The following is a 22,722-nucleotide window of genomic DNA, read 5'->3' as shown; positions in this document are numbered from 1 at the left end:
GAGTCATGGAGTGCTGCCTTAGCTTTCTTGCGACCAGCGGTATTAGAGGGGCTGGCGGAAAAGCGTATGCAAATTTGCCTGACCAGTTCATCCATATCGCATTCCCCTGCGACTGTGGGTGAGGGAACCTGGCGGCAAAGAGTCGGCATTTTGCGTTCTCCTTTGTTGCGAACAGGTCTATCTCCGGATGACCCCACTGCTGGAAGAACGGGTGGAGAACCGAAGGGTGTATCTCCCACTCGTGCATCTGATGGCTGTATCTGCTGAGCAGATCCGCCATCTGATTGTCCTTGCCCGGGAGGTGTTCTGCCATGAGGAAAATGTTCCTCTGAATGGCCCACTTCCACATGCTCTGAGCCAGATGAGACAGCTGTGGCGAGTGGGTGCCCCCCTGTTTCTGAATGTAGTACATCGCGGTCATGTTGTCCGTCCGGACTAGCACGACCTTGTTGCTCAGATGTACAATGAAGGACTTGAGCGCCATGAAGATTGCCATCAGTTCCAGATAGTTGATGTGCATCTTCTGTTGCTGCGTCGTCCATAGTCCCTGCACTGTGTAAGTGAGCACATGTGCTCCCCAGCCCTGGAGAGATGCGTCCGTCGTCAGGACAATCTGCGGCACGGGCTCGTGGAACAGTCGGCCCTTGCAAAGGTTGTGTGGAGTCCACCAATGCAGAGAGTCGTATGCCCGACTGGTAACCAACACTAGGTCTGTCAATTGCCCACGAGCCTGTGTCCACTGATTCGCTAAGCACTCCTGGAGCGGGCGCATATGTAACCGTGCGTGAGGGACTATGAAGATGCAGGAGGCCATCATGCCGATCAACTGCATGAACACTCTCGCTGGCAGGGAGTGTCTTGGTCGGAATCGTTGGATCAGTGACTGAATGCTGTCGATTCTGACTTGGTGTGGCTGAGCCATGGCTGTCAGGGTGTTGATCGTAGCACCCAGGAACTGCCGGACATGTGCCGGCTGAAGATGCGATTTTGGGTAATTTAGGGAGAAACCCAGATCGTGAAGAAGGTGAATTGTAGTCGACATGTCTGCGGCGCACTGTTGCTCTGACTTGGCTTGTACGAGCCAGTCGTCTAGGTAGGGGTAGACATGGATATTCTGCCTCCTGAGGTGCGCCGCCACTGTCGCTAGACACTTGGTGAACACCCTCGGGGCCGTAGTGACTCCGAAGGGTAGGACTTTGAACTGGTAGTGCCTGCCTTGAATAGTGAACCTGAGGTATTTCCTGTGTGACGGGTGTAGTGGAATGTGGAAATAAGCATCCTTGAGATCTAAGGTCGCTAAGAAGTCTCCCTGGTTTAGCAAGGGAAGAATCTGCTGTAGTGTAAGCATATGGAAATGCTCTGACAGTATGTACAGGTTGAGGGGACGTAGATCGAGAATGGGCCTGAGAGAACCGTCCTTCTTTGGAATAAGGAAGTACAGGGAATATACCCCTGTGCCTTCCTCCCCCACCGGCACGAGCTCGATTGCGCCTTTTTGCAGCATCGCCACCACTTCCTGCTGCAATAAGTGCAAGTGCTCTGCGGACATAGGCCTTTGCCTCGGTGGGATGTTGGGTGGAGTGGATGTCAGCTCTAGGCAATAACCATACTGGATTAGTTGTCGCACCCACCTGTCTGTGGTGATGTTTCTCCAGACGGGCAGGAACTGCTGCAGTCTCCCCCCGACAGGTGTTATGTGGTCGGGGGGCAGTGACAGAAAGTCACTGTTTGCTTGGAGTAGAGGTGCGGGAGCTGTTGTTTCCTCTGCCGCGACCTCTGTTGCTGTTATTCCTATAACCTCCCTTGTTCTGTTTAGTGAACGAGGATTGCGTTCCACCTTTGGAGAACTGGGATTGTTGCCCCATCTGTCCTCTGGTGACTCCACGTGCACCTGAGCGACGAAAATTGCTGCCACGAAACTGTTGGGACTGCAGGGCCCCCATAGACTTAGCAGTTTCCGTGTCCTTCTTTATTTTCTCTAGGGTGGTGTCAACATCCGGACCAAACAGACTATCAGGATTGACTGGCTGATTCAGAATTGTTGTTTGAATATCCTGCTTAAACCCTGAGATGCGTAGCCAGGCTTGTCTTCTCAGCATAACGCTAGTGTTGATAGCCCTAGCAGCTGTGTCCGCAGCGTCAAGTGCACACTTGATGGCTGCGTTTGATATTAGCTTTCCTTCCTCAATAAGCATTTTGGTGCCTTCTTGGAACTGTGGGGGCAGGTGTTGTATAACCTGTTCTAGGGTGTCGTAGTGCGCCCTATCATAACGCGCCAGGAGCGCCTGTGTATTTGCGATGCGCCAAAAGTTTGCCGCCTGTGCAGCCACTCTTTTGCCTCCTGCCTCAAGCACTTTGGACTCCTTATCCGGGGGAGGAGCTTCACCCGTTGTCTGGGAGTTGGCACGTTTCCTGGCATTGGCAACCACAAGAGAGTCCAGTGGCAATTGTCCCCGGATGTAGACGGGGTCCGCAGGCGCAGGCCTGTACTTATTTCAATGCGAGGGTTGACCACTCTCGCCCTTGTAGGCTCCTTAAAAATGTCCCCAGCATGTTTGAGAACACCTTTCAGCATAGGAAGTGTCTTTACTGTCCTTTCAGATATGGCAAAGGTGTCAAAAAGGAAGTCTTCCTCAACCGGGTCGGCATGCATGTCCACATCATGATTGGCTGCCGCCCGTTCAATTAGTGCATGAAATCCTGCTGAGTCCTCAGTCGGGGATGCACGTGCATTAAAGGTCTGCGGGTCTTGGCCCACACCTTGGGTGTTCTGGTCACCAGTGTCGTCGTAAGAATCTGGTTGTACATCAGGTTCATCGACAGGGAAATTGTACTGTTCATCCTCATCATATTCCTCACCCACAGAGTGTTCTGGGGAGGGAGTAGGGCTCCGTCTTGGAGGAGGCTGAATCGGTTCCGTGAGGCCTGAGGCGTCAAGGGGCACCCTCTTCTTTTTCAACGGGATGACGTAGGGGTCCACCGGCTCCGAAGTGATCTTCCGTTTATAGAGTGTCAGCTTGCCGGTGGCAGCATCGATGAAATGCTCTGAATCGTCTTCCGATTCGAGTACACGACGTGGAAGAGGGTCAGGCAGCGAGGAACCCTGTTTCGGAGCCGTTTTCGTCGAAAACGCTTTCGGCGCCTCCTTAGGTGGCAAGAGAAAAAGGAGTTTCCCAGAAGGCTTAGCCGGAGCGTCCTTTTGCGGCTGCGGTGATGGCATCGGAGCCGATGGAGCAAAGGCTTTCTCCCTGATTCTCTGCAGTGACTCCGCAATGGGGGACGGTACACTGCCAGTGGGTTTCGTCGCCGACAAGGATGCTTTGAGCGGTCCCTCGGATCCGACGTCCTCGCGGGCCTTGTGCGGTTTGGGCGCGGAAACCGTCTTCGGCTCCTCCGAATCTTGAGGCCGGGGCGCAGACTTCTTGGGCGTAGCCTCTTTGGAGCCGACCTTGGCGGGCTTGGACGGCGCCGGAGCCGCTGATCCGTGCCGACCATCTTTCTTGGGGGCCCCTTCCTCGGGCGTCGGCTTCGATTTCGGAGCATCGGAATCGACAGACTTCCTCGGCTTCTGCGGACCGGAGGTCGACGGAGCCGACGGGGTGACGGGCACCGACTTCTTCACAGGCACGGCAGCCATCTTAGGGACACTCGAGTCCTTTGGTTTCAGTTTCGATTTCGGGTCGGCCATTTTAGGTGTTGACGACCCCGACGGTTTCAGTTTCGGTTTCGAAACATCGTGCCCAGCAAGTGAGTCCGTAGCCGGGCCCGAAGGCGGGGCTGTGGCTTGCGGCAACGGGTCCTGGGTAAGGCCGACAGGCGATCCCGTGTCCCGGTCGGTATCCTCGAAACCTTCGGGGCAGAGCTCGTCCGCAGAGCTATCCGCCGCGGCCCCATAAATCTCATCGTCGTCTCCTACCTCTTCGACGTATTCGAGGACCTGACCCGCGACTCCGTCGTCGTCTCCCGGATCCGCCTCGACCTCCGTCTGTGATGGGGAGATTTGTAGAAGGTGACCCTGGACCTCTTCTTCCGGGTCGCCGAAGATGTTCTCCGGATCTGGGGCCGCTTGCCTAGCTTCCAAGCGCACCGCGCGCCGAAGCTTGAGAGTTGTCTTGGAGCGGAACTGTGCACAGGCCTTGCACTTGCCGTCGTCGTGGTCCGGTGAAAGGCACTTGTTACACACAGGGTGTAGATCGATGTGTGGGTACTTGGACCCACAGAGCGGGCAGTACTTGAACGGGCTCCGCTCCATGTCCGTAAAGGCTCGCTGTCGTGTCGCGATGAGAAGGCCTCAAAGTTTAGAAAGCGAAGAAAACTCCGCTTATTCCGGCTTCAAGAGACGGAAGACTCGAGACCGAGCGCAGACAATACCGACGCAAGAAAATCGAGGCCTTTTGGCCGGTAAAAGATAGTTTTACTTGGTTCCGACAGTAAGACGTCGAGACCACATCCGAACCCAATGGCGGAAAAAAACAATCTGGGGATGGAGCCGATGCCCATGCGCACTGTAGTCCAGGGGAGGAGCCACCTATCTCAGGATACTTCGAAGACTCTTCCAGGACAACAATGTGCAATCATCCGAGCCCAACACTAGGCGGCGATCTAATGCTAAGATATGAATTTAGCAGCCCACATGCCTCGAACATGTACATTTTTGAAATCGTGTAAGTGCAGACTTCACGCTGCCAAAGCGATCCATACCTTTAAGAAATAAGTGTTAAAACATTTGTGCAAAATTGCAATTAGTTATTTATCTAATACCTATAACTGTAATTCAAGTTTGACATACTTACATCAAATCACAGGTTTGGACACTAAACGTGAAACTTTTTAACAATCAGCTGGCTGCATTTCTAGCTAGGTGTGTGTGTTAAACAGTCTAAGGAAAGTGCACTACTGGACATATTTAGGGGCAAGAGAACCCTACAGACTGGTCCAGGACAAGCACACAAACAAGACCGAAATAATACGGGGCGTGACCGTGCTGTCCGCTGAAAGTATAGCATGGCTTGGAGACATTGGCATCTTGAATGTCTGGAGAGAAGCATCCATGATTCATGGATTACTCTTATTACTCAGTTGCACAAAAAGATATGCTAGGATCTACATGATAATGGACACAACGGGCACACATACCCTAAAAACTCCAAGGGGGGGAACAGCAGATATCTTTCTGCAGTATGGTCAAGCTCTATATTAATGACCACGTAGCTCAATTCACTACTAAAATACAAACATATGAACTGTATCTGTCAATGCACTTCAAATGTTGTCAACCAGGAAACAATGTGAATAAAATAATCTACTCTCCCACATTGCCATCAGCTCAAGTTCCTGTCCCAGGCAGAACACTACGATTAACAGGATCTAAACTAGTCCAAACACCCCCTTTTAAAAGAACTAATTGGATAGGCTGAAGTTTTATTCATTGTGCCTCTAAAGCATGGAATGAGCTCTCGTTCCAACTCAGAAATGTCCCAGATCTTATTTGCTTCGGTAGGGGCCTGAAGACATCGTTCTTCTATCACTACTAGGCCTCACGCTCCTCAGGTAACCAGTACTTAGCGCCAGGACACCCTAGGGTAACCGTGTGCTCTATAAGTATAAATAACATAACATATAAAATCTGCACCCAATGTGTTAAAGATAGTATGTGAGAAAGCAGTTAAGCAAGATAAACAATTTAGTACCTGAAGACCATGAAGCATCTGCTGTGTTCTCTTGTTCCACCTCCTTTCTTCCTGATCTTGTTCAGTGCCCGTCGCATCTTCCTCCTAGAATAATAAAAAGAGGGATCAGAAAAATTCTAAGAGTTCAAACTCAGTCATCTAAAGTACTGAACAATTTAGTTATCTATTGAACAGACACATATACTGCAACTAATTCTCTTAAACTTTAGACTCCTTCAGATTGAGAACTTCGAACCAGAGGTATACAAGATTGTCATTTTAGTAGATTAAGCCTCAGGCACCATTCATTTACAGTAAACTCCAATATATTTAAGTATCTAGAGGGTTATGGGTTTGCAGCTAGATTTGATATCGGTGCAGAGGATAGGTATTAACATCCCGATGGTCCTATGTGAATAACCTAGCACTCACAATAAAATGCAATCATAGGTAATGTGAAGTTCCTAAGGTAACTATGTGTATATATATATATATATATATATATATATATATATATATATATATATATATATATAATCAACAACTTCTCAGCAGAAAGAGAAAATGAGCCACAACTCCTCCCGGTTTTAAAATTTATTTTCCAATCGGCATGTTGTCTTTCTGTCTTATGCATTTCGGTCATTTCTATGACCTTCCTCAGAGACGACGCTTCCGCAGCTCATAGTGAAAGGCAGCTCACTTTACCTCGACCATAGCTTCAATGTTTAAATGTTAATTTTTGCCCCCTGGTGGGCGCCACGTCAGGCGGTGCCAATGCATGCTGGTCTATGTAGTGCACTGTCCCCTCATTTGTTTGCCGCGATGATTTTATTGCCGTTCCGGGAGCCAAGGGTCAAGTCCTTTTTACTTCACCCAGGACCCGACCAAAGTCCAGTCTTTGGCGGCACCCAAGCCCCCTGTGCTGTTTCCACTTCATACGATTTGGTCCGATAAACACACACACACACATACACACACACACACCTATATACACACACACACACACACCTATATACACACACACATGCAACCTAATCTACCAAATAGGACAAAATGGCACTGATTTTTTTCACTTAAAATAAACAAATATCGAGTAGCATTTCTGCAACATAGAACATGCTTTGACTTAAACCATAGCCTTTGCCAAGAAAAAGGCAAAGTAATAAGGCATGTTAGCTTATAGGCTGTATAGATAAACCACAACAAAATAAACTGGCGCTTGGTCTTAAAGACCTCCATGCTCCCATTATGCCCCACAGGTGGCGGTTAGGTCTTTTTTACGCCGTATCAAATTGTGCGATGATACAAAGCCAGAAAAGTGCTGTTGCAAAAGGTATTCATCCAGGAAGGAGGGTGGGTTGCTTATGACTGAGTATGCCCTGGAAAAGAACTAGGATTACAGGGAAGTAACTTATCCTTCTCTTCTAGGGGATCCTCTAGTCATAGGCATAGGCATTGCACAGAATAGCAAGCCCATCCCTAGCCTCTGCAGACAAACACCAAAGCAGTTAACACTAAGAGTAATTTACTAAAACAGTTTCCTAGACAAGGCTTGATCAAACTAGGCATCTGCCAGAGTCAGAAATCAAGGAATAATGGCAAGCGAAAGTGCGTACTCATCGTCTTGTGGCAGCTTTACATATTTCTGGAATGGGTACATTTCTAAGGTGGTCCATAGTGGAGGCCTTTACCACTGTAGCAGGAACCTTCGGCGGAACAGAGTTGTTGATCGGTTAACTGGTAAGAGAAGGAAATGCAAAAGCCTATCCATCTAGAGATGGTTTGTTTTGAGGAAGGGAAACATGGGGCCATAATTTATAAATAAACGGTCAGATTTCCTTATGTCCTTGGTTTGATCAAGGTAAAATTTAAGAGCCTGAGTACCATTTTATGATCAAGAGAATGTAACACCCTCTTTGGAGGGGTGGAATGATTCGGGGAGAAAGGTAGGTAGGGTAATAGACTGATTAATATGAAAATCAGAAATAACCTTAGGTAAAAAACACTAGGATGTATTCTCAAGACCATACTGTTGAAATGGAAAACCAGATAATGCTCCCTAAAACACAGAGCCTGGATCTCGCCAACGCTGCGAGCACAGGTAAATGCCACTAAAAAAGCAGTCTTCCAAGTCAGGTGCTGTACGGAGGTTTGGGGTGCAACACCTTCCCCAGAGTTTGGCGGGTAGATGTGGTCTGCCGAGCAACCTCCTGTGTGGGTTCTCGGACAGGTGAAGAAGGTCCGGATTCCACAATTGGCAAGGCCACTCCAGTGCAATGAGAATCATCCTAGTGTTGGATCTGTAGAACTTGAAGACCAGAGGAATGAGCGGTATTGCAGGTAAAGCATAAAGTAATGTCTCTGATCAGCTGATCAAAAGCACATTCCCTATGAAGACTGTATGGATACCTGGATGAGACTGTGTGGCATTTTGCGTTTGTTGTGTCAGCCAACAGATCGATGTCTGGAATTCCCCATCGCTGGAAAATGTCCACTAAGACTGTCATTTTACACCCAGTTGTGCGCTTCTACAAAGTTGGGACTGAGATTGTCTGCTTGCACAGAGTGCACCTGAGAAATGGATCACAGATGGTCAACCCTCTTGCAAGTAGCCACTTCCATATATCTTGAACCTCTAGAGATAAAGGCCTTGACCTGGTTCCTCCCAGTCTGCTCAGGTACTGTATGGTGGTGGTATTGTCTGTTTTCATTAACGCGCGTGTCTGGATAGAAGGGAATAATTTGAGCACTAGATGTACGGACCCAAGTTGCAACATGCTAATGCAGTACCCCTTCTCCACTTCTGACCAGAACCCCCGAACTTAAAGAGGGCCCATGTGGAATGGAATGGAAGTGTATTTGTAGAGCGCATGGCTACCCGTGGGCGTCCCAGCGCCGAGTGTATGGACATGACTAAGGAGCAAGAGTACCCTAGGGAAAAAGGTTTTTAGGAGTTTGCGGAATTTAATAAGGTTGGCTTCTTTACGTATGTTGAGGGGGAGGGAGTTCCAGAGCTTTGTGCCATTGTGGGAGAAGAGACGTCCACCTGTTCGTGCCTTCTTTATTCTGTGATTGTTTGCCAGGAAGAGATGATTAGATCTGAACACTGTTGGCTTTGTAGGGAGTGATCAAGGCTCTCAGAATGGGAGGGCCTTTGCCCTGGAGGATTTTGTGCGACTTAAATTTTATTCTTTCCCGGTTTGGGAGCCAGTGAAGGGATCTCAGGGCGGGTTTAGCTGAAAATCGCTTTTTTGTTCCTGTGAGCAGTCTGGCAGCAGAGTTCTGGATGAGTTGGAGTTTGTTTATAACAGTATCCGGGGCACAAGAGTATAGAGCTTTGCCGTAATCTAACCTGGAGAGGATGAGACCCTGAATGAGAAGTTTTCTAGAGTGGGGTGGTAGAAGAGGGAGGATTTTCCGTGCGGTGTGAAGCAGGCCAAAGCACACAGCAGTGGTTTTCTTGGCTTGGGTATGAAAGGTGAGGTCCTGGTCAAGCCAGACACCAAGGCTTTTTATTTCTCTTTTTGGGAAGGGGGCTGGTCCCATGCATGTCGGCCACATGGAATTGGGGATGAATGTAACTTTGTAGCCCAGCACCAGTAGCTCTGTTTTATCTCCGTTGAGTTTGAGGGGGATTTGTTCATCCAGCTGAAGATTTGAGAGGCAGGACCGTAAGTTTCCAGGAGAGTGGTCCGACTGGTTTAGTGAGACAACCAGTTGTGTGTCGTCTGCGTACGTGACCAGTTTGATCCCGAAAGGGGCGATGATATCCTCCAGTGGGGACATGTATGCATTAAAAAGTGTAGGGCTCAAGGACGAGCCTTGCGGCACCCCGCATTGGAGAGGGATTGCCCCAGAGCACACACTGCCTTCGGAGACCTGATAAGTTCTGTTTTCTATGAATGATTTTAGCCATGCAAGGGCTGACCCTGTGACTCCCAGGCTGACGAGACGCTGAATGAGGATACGGTGATCAAGAGTATCAAAGGCTGCGGTTAAGTCCAGGAGTATCACTGCTGCTGAGCCTCCTGAGTTCAAGATCTGCCTTGCCTCTTCTATTACTGCTATCAGGGCGGTTGTCTGTGGCTTGGCCGGGGCAGAAGCCTGTCTGAGAGCAGCGTAGGAGTTCAACAGCCTCTAGGAAAGCGGACAGTTGTTGGTTGACAACTTTCCGCGACCGTGCTAATTCCTGGTAGTAGAGAGACAGGCCGGCAGTTTGTCATCTCAAAGGGTCCAGATGCTTTTTTTTTTTTTTTATAGAGCTCTTACTATGGCTCTTTTCCAGTTTGGCGGGACAGTGCCTTGAGAAAGTGAAGCATTAATTAGGTTAGTGGCCGATGGGGTAATAGTTGGTGTCACTAGCTTCAGCATATTAAGGCGTGCGGGGTCTAGAGGGGAGCCACTTTTTATCGACTCAAGAATTATGGGGAACCGCTTCACAGTGATAGGAGAAAATGAGTCTAGGTGAAGCGTGACGTTTGGGGGGGGGGGGGGGGACAGGAGAACTAGGTTCTGGTGGTTGATTGATGGTTGGGAGGGTTTTTAGGATATTTAGAATTTGATGAAAAGAATTCTGCAAGTTCATGGAGTCTATGGCCTGAGGTGTCGGGGCGGGGAGCGGGTCTGGGATTTTGAGGAGTTCTTTAACAATGCGGAATGTCTCACTAGATGAGTTTGCAGAGGATCGAATTTTCTCATCTAAGAAGGCTGCCTGGGTGGTTTTAAGGGAGGCTTTGTAGGACCTGATGGCTGCTCTGTATTCTGTTTTCTTATTAGTGGCCCAGTTTTTCCTCCAGGAGCGCTCTACCTTTTTGCATTGTTTTTTCAGGTCCCGGAGTTTAGAGGTGAACCAAGGGGATTTGAAGGGTCTACTTTTTTTTTTAGGTATTATTTCTCTGGGCAGAACTTGGTAGAGTGAGTTTTCTATCCAGTATGTGAATTTCTTGTCTGCTAACAGGGGATCTGATTCGTGTGTGGGGGCCATGAGCTCTAGTTGGCGTCTCCAGTCATCCAGGGAGAGTTTGGACCAGGGTCTTTCTAGATTGCGTGTAGCCGGTGCCAGGGGGGTCTCAGTAATGATTTGCCAGGTGAATGGAATTAGGAAATGATCAGACCATGGGATGGGTAGTGGCTCCCTGGGTTCTAATGCAATGATGTTTGAGAAGATCGGGTCTAAGATGTCCTTTTACGTGGGTGGCTTGAGGGCTTTTAAGGTGGAGCTCGTAAGACATTAGGTCAAGTGTTAATTCGCTTGCAACTTTATCTGAGGGGTCGTCGAAGTGGAGCTTTAGATCACCCAGCAGCGTGAAGTTGGAGGAAGTGCTGGCTCGAGAGATTACAGTCTCTAATAGGGAACTGCAGAATTGCCCCAGTGCCCCCGGGGGGGCGGTACAGGAGGAGACCTGAGAGTGTTATTGTGGGGGAGAGCTGGATAGTAAAGTGAGCGTTCTGGCAGTCTAGGATGGGACTATCTACCTAACGGCAGGAGAGATTGTTTTTATAGATAATCGCAAACCCCCCACCCTTGCTGCTTGATCTATCGAGGCGCTGAATAAGGTATCCCAGGGGGAGGGCCTGAACTATATCAGGGTCTGAGTTAGTGGATAACCAAGTTTGTTAAAAACAATACATCTAATTTTGTTTCTTGGAGAAGTAGGGAGATTTCCAATGAGTGTTTGGGCAGGGATCTGCAGTTCAGCAGGGCCATGCTAACTAGGGTTTCAGTGTGGGGCGGAGTCTTCTTTGTAGACAGAGTATTGGCAATAGGCCCAGGGACTTTGTGGTCCCTCTGGGGTGAGTGAGTGGAGGCATGCAGGGTTTGCGGCCGGTCTCCATTGTAGATGTGCATTTCGCGTGTAGGTAATGGGGCAGGTGGGAGGGGGGGGGGGGGGGGGACGGGGGGCCGAGGTTCCTGGCCCTGGGCCAGATCTGGCGCGGACAGGCGCAGAAGGGCTTGCCTATGGCACGCCATCGGTGCACCCACTGCGCGCACCGCTGCGCGTCGTGGTGGGCATGGGGATTTAAGCTCTGATGCTGAAGACTAGAGCGCTAACCTTGCTGCACACGGGCACTTCCGGTCTGCGTAGCCTTCCCTCCACTCAATCGGAACACTCAGTGGTGGACCGGGGAAGCGCAGCCTGGTGCCAGTGAAGTTAGAGCAAGGGTTGAGTAGGTTTTAAAACAGTTTAAAATAGGTGCGATGATTTTAAACAGTATGCTTCCTTGAGCTTCCTAGTAGCGATGAAGGTGCCCTGGGTGTGTGGGGGTAGTTCGGCACGATAGAGTGAGCAGTAAAGTTGCGGGAGCCTTCTGCACGGTGCTCCTTACACTGGCTTCCCAGTTACAATTACTGTCCTTGCGCTTATCCCCAGCTCTGGAACAATGCATCCATAATGAGCATCTGGCTGGGAAGGTCCAGATAAAAAGGTACTGCTTTTAACAAATGAGGACGCTTTATCCACCATCGAAGTGAGTCCTTGGCCATCTGAGTGAGTCACTTTATCCTGAGATCTGTGACCACTGATCATCTAATGCCTGCTGAAGAGGTCGTATGTGCAGCCTGGCACTGGGGACAATGAAGATGCAGGGTGCCATAGATCTCAGTAGAGAGGATACCTGCCTGGCGTGGAGGAGTGTGAAGCTGGTTGGTGATTGAGGATAACCTCTCCTCCGAAGGATACACTCTTGCGTCAGCTGTATCCTGAGTTGCAACCAGGTAGTGAATTGTTTAGTTTCTAAAGCTTTATTCGGTTTGTCAATAACAACCATATAAGCAATCATTAAAATACAGAGCTATTGTAAACAGCCCTCATTAAATTCTCAAATATTTGCTAAACAGCATGGGTAACTTTATGTACAAAATAAGCAAAAAGTATTCGTGCAAAATCGCAAAAAAAAGTGCCAAGTACTATATAAAATGCATGATGTGCAAATATCGCAATAAGGTGTCATGTAAATCTACATTTCGTGTAGATTGTTAATAAAGTGGCAAGTGCTAACAATTTTTACATTATGTGCAAATTTCGCGAAAAGGTTCCATATGCCAGCAATATACATTTCGTGCAAATTTTGCAACATAAATAACTTTATGTACAACATAGGCAAAACATATTCGTGCAAAGTTGCAGAAAAAAAGTGCCAAGTGCTTTGTATATTGCTTAGTGTGTAAATGTCACAATAAGGTACCATATGCAATTAATTATCATTTCATGCAGATTTTTACCAGTGACAAATGATAATTGTTACATTATGTGCAAATTTCGCGATCAAGTGTAATTTGCCAACAATATACCTTTCGTGCAAATTTTGCGGAAAGTGCAATATGCCGTTGATCCAGAGCTAATAAGGCCATGACCTATTAATAGGTAAACTCAAAAAGTGATGGATTTCCCAGCAGCTATACATTTTAAAATAAAGGATGCTACATAAAAACAAATATCTGGACCTTCCAGAGAAAACATTAACCTCATAGCATTTTTAGTGGATCGTACATTATATTTGAAAAAGATTGGTTTCAGATAAAACTTCCTTAAAAAGGAATAAAATTTGCAACTTTGTTTAGATATATTAGCGCATGGGCATACAGAATTAGTACTTTTTTTCATAATCGGGAAAGCCACGAGATGGTGAGCAATCCCTAGCTTTAGGCGTGTCAGTACGAAGCAATGGGTTACTTCAGTCCAGTATGCCTGGGAGCAAATTCGAAGGTTTAATTGCTGGCAAAATAAGAGGGTAGGTTGTTCCCCCATTGATCTCCCTCGGACCTCCCTTTTATAGGCTAGGAAAGTTGCTTCTAGCTCCTTTTTTGCAATTGAGGCTGCGTACTCTGGTTCCGCGTGGATATTGCAATTAAACAAAAGACTATACCAATGGTGAATAAAGCTTAACCAGGGAATACGAAAACAGTGGTCCATCTTTAGGCAATCTTTGATAATTAATTGCATAAATAGTGTTTAGTCTTTGGACCAAATAGATCGCCACAATAACAGGGGGCGTAAGGCAGCTAAGTCCGAAATATAATTAATTCCCACTTCGTGATGTATCAGTTCAGTGGAAGCCGATATTGGCACACTCCGCAAACGTTTAAAGAAAGGTGTTTTCATCTTGCTGCAGTGACTTTTCGCAGTAATGGCCCCAGACTCCTGCCCCGTAAATTGCGGAAGATACACACCTAGCATTATAGATGCCCACCATATCTTTTACTCGTCAATCCCCCAATTTTGTAGAGAATCTAAAAATACTATTGGTATTCCTACCCATTTTATAGCGCACATTTTCATATTCACATGACCATTTACTGCAAATGTTACACCCAGGTAACAAACGATTTGACCGATTGCACTTTAGTGTTTTCTAGATAAAAAGTCCTAGTTGATTTAACTTTTTTCCCACATGCCAAAACAAATGTCTGATTTGTTACTTTAAAGTTTTCTCCCATTGATAAACAATATAAAATTATTAATAAGCCGTTGGGAGACAAATTGAGGTACGTGATAAAACCGCATCGTCTGCATATAATAAAATTTGTACAACCTCTCCGTCTATCAAAGGGGCATCCGCAGGTATCTGTCTTAATGTTGCGTCAACTTGGTTAATACATAGTGAAAACAGAAGTGGAGCCAGGACGCAACCCTGTCGGATGCCTCTTTTTACGTTAAAAATTGGGGTACATTCGCCTGCGGGCCTATAGCGTACTCTGCTTGATAATCTCTTGTAAACTCTTGCTAGAAAGTATACAATTTCCTTTGGGGCACCAGAGTCAAGTAATGTAGACCACAAGATGGAGTGGTCCACCAGATCAAAAGCACTAAAGTCTGCGAAACATAAAAACATATTGCCCCCTTTCACTAATGTGTACTTACTAATGAGGAGATCAAGATTGACGCACTGTTTCAGAGTACCTAGGCCCTTTCTGAACCCGTATTGTGCTTGTGAAAGGATATGATTATCTAAGGCCCAAGTTTCGAGCCTTTTTAAGAAAATCCTGCTCATAATTAGATAGACGAATCCAACAAGGATATTGGACGATAATTACATGCTTCTGATTTTGAGCCTTTTTTAAAAAGGGGAATAATTAGTGGCTGTCCCCAGGACGACAAAAATTGGCCCACTACGGCAACATTAACAATCCTACTAAAATCGGGGCCCATAAGTTCATTCCCCATTTTTTTACAGGTCAATCGGCACCCCGTCGGGGCCCGGTGCTTTGCCCCCCTTACTATTAACTAACCCTTCATGTACTTCAACATTTATTAGCAAGGGTAATATGGGCCAAGAAGAATCCTTAATAGATGATGAATCTAAAATGAATAGTTTTCTTACCTGTCAGTGTAGTTTTGCAGCTTGAAGATCTTTCTGGATTCACTATGCTGTGCATTATTCCGCGGTCTTGTGGTTGGGTCCGGATTCGTAGTCTTTTTTTTTCGTAGCCCAGGTGGGCGTCGGCGTCACACCTCCTTGGGTGCATTTCCGGTGACGTCAGCATGCTTCCTGCGGAAGCTCCCACTCTTGGGCGCCATCTTCTGGTTCTTTTTTTCCCGCGTTTATTTCGTTTCCGAAGTAATGGCAATGTTCTATTTAGGTGATATTTTACCGCTTTGTACTTTTAAAGTCCTTTTTTTTTTTAACCACCTCTTCCCTCTCCAGCCTGATCTTTCTGGCGGAGGTGGGTGGGTTCGCTAGTGAATCCAGAAAGATCTTCAAGGTGCAAAACTACAAAACTACACCGACAGGTAAGAAAACTATTCGTTTTGCAGCGTGAATCTTTCTGGATTCACTATGCTGTGCATAGATTTTGTAGCGGTTTCTAATCTCTCTGGCGGCTGGGAGGAAGATGAGCGTTGGTTATTGAATATGTGCTGGAGCACCTTTTGTCCGACTTGTGCTTCCTTGTTCATCTGTATATCCACACAGTAGTGCTTCGTGAACGTGTGCACCGAAGCCCATGTTGCTGCCAGGCATATGTCTTGTATGGGTGTGTTAGCACCCTTTTTCCTAGTGGAGTGGGCACGTGTCCCCTCTGCTAGCTCTTGTCCGGCACGTTTGTGGCAGAGTTGAATTGTTTGTGCAATCCATCGTGCAATAGTCTCCTTGGTTACTGCCTTGCCCATGAAACTGTCGGCGAATGACATGAAGAACTGTTTTGTTTTCCTGTGTCCCTTCGTCCTCTCAATGTCGTGCATGACTGCCCTTCTGGCGTCCAGGGTGTGCAGAGCTCGCTCTGCGCTAGTGGCTGGTTTTTGGAAAAAAACTCGGTATCTCTATAGACTGGTTCATGTGGAATTTGGACACCACCTTCGGCATGAAGTGTGGGTCAGTCCTCATCACAACCCTATCATTGTGTATTTGTATGTAGGGTTCTTGTAGCGTAAGGACGTTATTGCAACCAGGAAAGCTGTTTTCATAGTTAGCATCTTTAGGGAGGCCTTGTGAAGTGGTACAAAGGGCTCTTTCATGAGTTCCATTAGGACTATGTTCAAGTTCCATGCAGGTGGTGGCACCCGCTTGGGTGGTGCGATCCTTTTCGCTCCTTCCAGGAATCTCTTCACCACCTGTGATGTGAAGAAACTCCTGCACGTTTCTCCCCTTGTGTAGGCGACTATCGCTGCAAAGTGATCTCTTAACGAGGATGAGCTAAGGTTCTTCTCCAGTAAGTGCGTCAGGTACTTTAGCACTGTGGAGTCCTTCTTCATTTTATTGTGAAGTCTTTCTTTTCTGCACCACATTGTGAATCTTTTCCATTTCGCAACATAGCACTTCCGAGTGCTGGGCCTTCGTGCCTACCGAAGGACCCTCAGGGTGCTTTCTGGCAGTCTCAAATGTGCGAACTCTATGTCCTCAGGAGCCACGCTACTAGGCTCAGGCTCTCTGGCTCTGGGTGTAGCACCTCTCCGTTCTGCATGGAGAGTAGGTCTTTCCTCTTGCCGAATCTGTGGGGTGCACACTGTGTCATCTCCATGATCTGCGAGTACCATGTCTGCCTGGCCCACTGTGGCACGACCAGTATCAGGGTCATGTTGCTCGCTCTGCACTTGCTCAGCACTCTGTGCATCAGTGGTATCGGGGAAAAGCGTAAGCAAATGTCCTTGACCAATCTATCCATAGGGCATTCCCCAGGGACCCCTCCTCTGGCTGTCTGGATGCGAAGTTTTGGCATTTTGCATTCCGGCGTGTGGCTAACAGGTCCACTGATGGCGTTCCCCATCTGTCGAACAGCCACCTTGTCTCTTGAGCATTGAGCTCCCACTCGTGGGATGCCGATGTCTGTCTCCTGAGCCAGTCTGCCTGTATGTTTTCCTTCCCTGGTAGGTGTATGGCTAGCAGGTCTATCTTGAGAGGGATGGCCCATCTCCATATCTCCTGCGCCAGCGTTGAAAGCGTGGCTGACTGTGTGCCACCCTGCTTGTTGATGTAGAACATCGCGGTGGTGTTGTCTGTTTGTAGCAACACCTTGTGCTTGTACAGTCTTGTTTGGAAAGCTTTCAGTGCAAGGAAGATTGTCTTCAATTCTAGGTAATTGATGTGCTTTGTCGCATCTGCTGGCGTCCACAGTCCCCACACCTTGAGTTCCTCCATGTGAGCGCCCCATCCCTTCAGCGATGCGTCTGTGGTGATGGTCACTGTTGGCGTTGGGGGCATTAGAGGCTTTCCCCTTGTTATGTTCTCCATGGTCCACCATGTCATCTCCTTCTGCACTGCGTGCGTTACAACCACTAGATCCTCCCAACTGCCTCTAGCTTGTGACCATTGCTCCTGTAGCCATTCTTGAATGGGTCTCATGTGGAGACGTACATTTGGTACCAGGTGTATGCATGATGCCATCATCCCCATGATCTTGCTCGCAGTCCTCACTGTCCGAGCTTGTCCCTTCCGGTAGAGGCGAGTTTCCTTCACCAGCGCCCTCTTCTCGCTGGGGAACACCTTGCCCTGTAAGGTGTTGATCTGTGCTCCCAGGAAGATCTTCACTTGTTCCGGCTCCATTGATGATTTCTTCCAATGGATGGAGAACCCCAGGCTTATGAGCGTGCTCGTTACTGTATGTGCGTGCTGCTTGCATTTCTGGTATGAGTTTGCTTTCACCAGCCAGTCGTCCAGGTAAGGGTATACGTGTATTCCCTGCCTTCGCAGGTGCGCTGCAACTGCTGCGAGGCACTTTGTGAAGACCCTTGGTGCTGATTTTAGCCCGAAGGCTAGTGTTGTGAACTGGTAGTGGCTTTCTCCGATGGTGAACCTGAGCATATGCTTGTGCTTTCTGTTCATTGGGATGTGCAGGTAGGCGTCCTTGAGGTCTATCGTGACCATGAAGTCCCCGATCTGCAATTGCGGAAGCACCTCTTGCAGGGAGGTCATTTTGAATTTTTGTGTTCTTATGAATTTGTTCAGGAACCTTAGGTCCAGAATGGGTCTCATTGTCGCGTCTACTTTTGGTACCAGGAAGTACGTTTAGTATATTCCTTTGTTTCTTTCCTTGAAGGGTACCCGTTCTATGGCCTGCTTCTGCAGGAGTTCCTTTGCTTCTTCCTGAAGACGCTCTAGCTGCTTGCTTGCTAGTGGTTTTCTTTTTGGTTTTCTGCTTGTTGGCCTCCGCTCCAACTCTATGCAGTATCCGAATTGGATGATGTTGAGGATCCATTTGTCTGATGTGATTTCTCTCCATTCTTGGAGGTAAAATCTTAATCTTCATCCCACTGGTGTTATGTGGTCGTAGATGTCTAGTTTGTCTTGACCCCTCTGTACGTGCTGACCCCTGGGACCTTTTTTGTGGGCGGGCACACGGAGTTTTTTTAAGTCACTTAGAGGTGGGCTGCTGTCCCCCTCTTCTATTCTGTCCACGTCCATTCCCTCTCCCTCAAAAGGACTGGCCTCTTGGTTGGTACTGCCAGGACTGCTTCTGCTGACCCTGCGAGTCTGCCTGGTGCGTTTGTTGGAAAGCCTGGTGTGATGTACCTGGCTGGTTTCCACCTCTCCCGCCGGGCCTCCGTGACGGGGTGCCCCTTTTGTTGCTTCTGAACTGCAATGCTCCCATGGACCTTGCTGTTTCGTTATCCTTTTTCAGTTGACTGAGCTTCTCATCAACTGTTGTTCCAAAAAGCATATCGCCGTTGAACGGTGTGTTCAGGATGCTGTGTTGCACCTCGGGTTTGAAACCTGAAATTCTGAGCCAGGCGTGTCTTCTTTCAGTGACACCCATCATCATGAGCCTGCTGGAGGTGTCTGCTCCATCCATTGCAGTCTTGAGGCAAGAATTTGCCGCGTTCTTCCCTTCAACCAGTTTTTCGGCCTTCTGCCTGGCATCCTGGGGCAGGTCCTTCACCAACTGCCCCAGCTCCTCCATGATCTGGTACAGGGCGTTGGAATTAGCCATGCGCCAGTGGGTCGCGGCATTCCGTTCGATCCTTCTGCCCACCAGATCCATCCTCTTGCTCTCCTTATCTGGTGGTGGTCCAGAATTAGTGGGTACGTTAGCCCTCTTTCTTGCTGTGGCCGTGATAATTGAGTCTGCTGGGACCGTGCCCTGAATGTAGGGTGGGTCCTTTGAGGAATGCTTGTATTTCTTCTGTTCTGGGAGTGACTGCCTTGCATGTTGCGGGTTCCCTGAATGCTTCCTTCCCCTGAGCCAAGACGCTGTCGAGCATTGGTAGGTACTGGCTCCTTGTTTGCGTGGGGAGCAATGTCTCTAGAAGGAAGTTGCTTTCTCCTTCTCTTCGTCGAGCTTGAGTTTGAATGCCGCTGCGGCAGACTATCACCGAGTTGTAGGCCCCGATGTCATCCGGCGGCGAGGGCCTCGAGGGATATGTGTCAACCGCCTCCTCGGGGCTTTCTGTGTCGACATCTAGGTAATCCACCTCCTATAAGTCAGAGGGGGCCGACTCGGCGGCCGTCCTGCTGTCCTCTTCCTCCCCATAGTTGTAACTATAGTAGGGACTCTCATCATCTTCCTGGTCGTCGACCTCGACGTCCGGGTCTTGTTCCTCGGCGTCAGTCTTCCTCCTCGACCACCTCCACCACTGGTGGCTTGGTCTTGTGGGGAATCGTGAAGGTTTTCATCTTTGCGTCAAATTCTTTCTTCCGCTGCAAGATGTTTTCCATTTCGGCCTCGAGGCGCCTTCTCTTTTTCTCCATCTCGGCTGCGTGTTCCACGTCGGATGGTTCGGCCGCTCTTTTCGGCGGTTGGCTCTGCGCCGTGCTTTTCGGTGCCGGAGGCTTAGACGCCGAACCAGATTTCGGGTCTCTGGTCGGCGTTGGTGCTTTAGGGTCCTTCTCCCTCGGCGTCGATCGATCCTTTTAGGGGACGATTTTCGGCGACTTTTGCTGTTCAACAGCTCTCGGCGCCGGGGACTCCTTCTCAGAGGATCCGCTGGGCCTGTGAGTAGTCGCGGGCGCCAGGTGTTTTGGCGCCGGCGCTTTCGGGGTCTTGCCCTCGTTTGAGACTCAGTCTCTCGGGTTCTTGGGGGCCGTAGAGTCTCCTACCTTATCAGAAGTCTTGGTGTAATCGGTCTCTACGACCATGTAGCTGTCGTCTTCAGCGGCAGCGTTGTCCTCTTCCTCAGAGGACATCCACAGATCGTAGAGGGATGGAGTCGGGGCCTTCCCCTGCAGGGCGGCGTGCGCTTCCCTCTGTCTCTCTCTCACACGAAGGGTCTTCGGGGCGAAGGCGGAGCAGGCGTTGCAGTCCTCGCTTCCGTGATCTACCGGTAGGCAAAGGTTGCAAACCGGGTGCTGGTCCTTCTGCGCGTACTTGTGGTGGCAGTTACGGCAGAACTTGAACAGCGTGTTGTCCATCATCGAGCGCTCAGGGCCTCCCTGGTCGCGTGTTCGTCGAAGATCTCGATGAATTCTCCTTCTCCTTTGCTGGCTCTTGATCGATGAAGTCTCCGGGAGTCTTCAGATGAATTTTCTTTCCAATTTCTGTATTTTCCTTCTACTTTCTCCAAAAATGTCTGGAGCCTAAACGGGAACGATCCAGACCAGACCGCGGAAAAAAAGAATCTGAAGATGGCGTCCAAGAGTGGGAGCTTCCGCAGGAAGCATGCCGACGTCACCGGAAATGCACCCAAGGAGGTGTGACGCAGACGCCCACCTGGGCTACGAAAAAACAAAAAAAAGACTACGAATCCGGACCCAACCTCAAGACCGCGGAATAATGTACAGCATAGTGAATATAGAAAGATTCACGCTGCAAAACATCCCTATCTGGATTAAAAATGTTTTTAAAATGTTCGATCCAAGCATTACAGTTTACATGCAAAGTTAATTCTGGTACACAGGTATCCTTTAGAAAGGGACAATTTATTGTCTCCCAGAACAATTTGCTATTATTGGTAACTGCTGCTAGGCTAAGTTTATCCCATGCTTCAACTTGGAGTTCTCTTTTTCGGGCCTTAATAATTAGCTTATAATTAAAACGTAAATCTTGGATATGTGCTGTATTTCGTGGTTTGGTACCTAAGGCCTGTTTCAAACTATGTAAAGCTTGAGTACAGTTTATCAAACCATCCAGCATGCACCTGCTTTTTTACTCTATGAATCTTAGTTAATAGACCTTCTATTGTATTTATCTTAAAGTGCCTAAAATCTATTGTATATTGGGACAGTAATGCAAGGTGGCAGTATTAATGGTAGTGGCATTTTGTTAAAATTAGTCATAATTTGGGCTATCATAATTGCTAATTGGCATCAGATGTCTATAAAAATATCCTAGGGGCAGGAGGGTCATATTATACTCCCAGCGTGACGGGGATGGGGCGCTTGCAAGGGTATTCCGTGCCCATCCAGGGGTCCTAAAGTTAATTATACAATCACCCTCAAAACCTTTCTTGAGGGGGCTGATCCAAGCTACCCTTTGAGTTAACAGTACCTGGTTTACCCCAGCCATTGGGAAGCCACAGTTAGACAGCCAATGTAAAGTTTTATTCAGCCAATGTAAAGTTTTATTCTTAAGTGTTTCGCAGTTTTCCCTCTGGCCTTTCCGTAATTTGGGCACATTCACTAGGACCGCTACATAAGCACCACATTCAGGTGGTATGTCAATAAATGTAGGTGTCTTATTTATAGTAAGGGGCATAAGGTCTGAATAGCCTACTTTGATAGCATCTTTTGCTGGAACTTTGCTAGCCCCTGGGGTTGGTTTCTCCCTTTGGTTCATGCCATGGTTAAAATCAGCAGCTGGCATTACTCTACGTAGAATGTTCCTTTGATTTTTCGCTGGGGTCTCAATTTTCTGTAGATGGCCTCTTCATAAGGTAATTGTTCATTTTGGGTACCGATAAATTACTACTGCTATTAGTATCCAGAGTAATAGCCTCGCTGTTTGCCTCACTATTTGCATCTACCCCTGATCTACCTTGCTGAATCCTTGCATTAATTTTCGAGGCTTCCACTTAACTTATGGACTTCCTTGTCTGTCTACCCTATCGAGAAGTGGCCTAAGCAACTCAGTTTATCAAAGATAGCTTCTGGAGTTAATGTGCATTGGACAACATCTAGGACTTGTTTAATACTTGTAGTTGCTGTGCCCCCCCCCCCCGTGTGGAATTTCTTTTATCTTTCTTGGCCTTTGTGTTACCCTGACCGGTTTTCTTTTTGTATACCTAATTGGGGAAACGGGGGAAGCGTGGGGAGAAATAGCCAGGATAGATAATGTAAATGTGTTCGAAATACAAGAATGTTCTTCATCAATGTTATTCACACTGTCAGTTAAACCCATTACATCTTTGGAAATGGCAGCTGACACAGGATAGTCGGTCTATCTTCATTAGCCAAAATACACTCTTCGCTAACCTTGTCTCCAAACACAAAACCAGACCCCCTGGATAGGCGCCTCTCAGTACGATCGATTTCCTCGGATAGGGCACTAACGAATAGTTTTCTTACCTGTCGGTGTAGTTTTGCAGCTTGAAGATCTTTCTGGATCCACTATGCTGTGCATTATTCCGCGGTCTTGTGGTTGGGTCCGGATTCGTAGTCTTTGCTTGTTTTTTTTTCCCGTAGCCCAGGTGGGCGTTGGCGTCACACCTCCTTGGGTGCATTTCCGGTGACGTCGGCATGCTTCCTG

General features: G+C 48.1%; 1 protein-coding gene across 3 annotated transcripts in view; it reads right to left on the bottom strand.

Moving 5' to 3' along the window:
- RAD21 (RAD21 cohesin complex component) overlaps positions 1–22,722 on the bottom strand; it is a 337,501-nt gene that overhangs the window by 12,453 nt on the left and 302,326 nt on the right. For all 3 annotated transcript variants that reach the window (XM_078686859.1, XM_078686858.1, XM_078686860.1), the window contains exon 13: positions 5,691–5,774. In XM_078686859.1, the coding sequence (XP_078542985.1) occupies positions 5,691–5,774 (84 nt within the window). The remainder of the gene's footprint in view (positions 1–5,690; positions 5,775–22,722) is intronic.

This window comes from Lissotriton helveticus, chromosome 4_1, assembly GCF_964261635.1.
Source record: "Lissotriton helveticus chromosome 4_1, aLisHel1.1, whole genome shotgun sequence".
Classification (NCBI taxonomy): Eukaryota; Metazoa; Chordata; class Amphibia; order Caudata; family Salamandridae; genus Lissotriton; species Lissotriton helveticus.
Note: the sequence above shows the minus strand (reverse complement) of the source record. Positions and strands in the feature narration are given on the sequence as shown.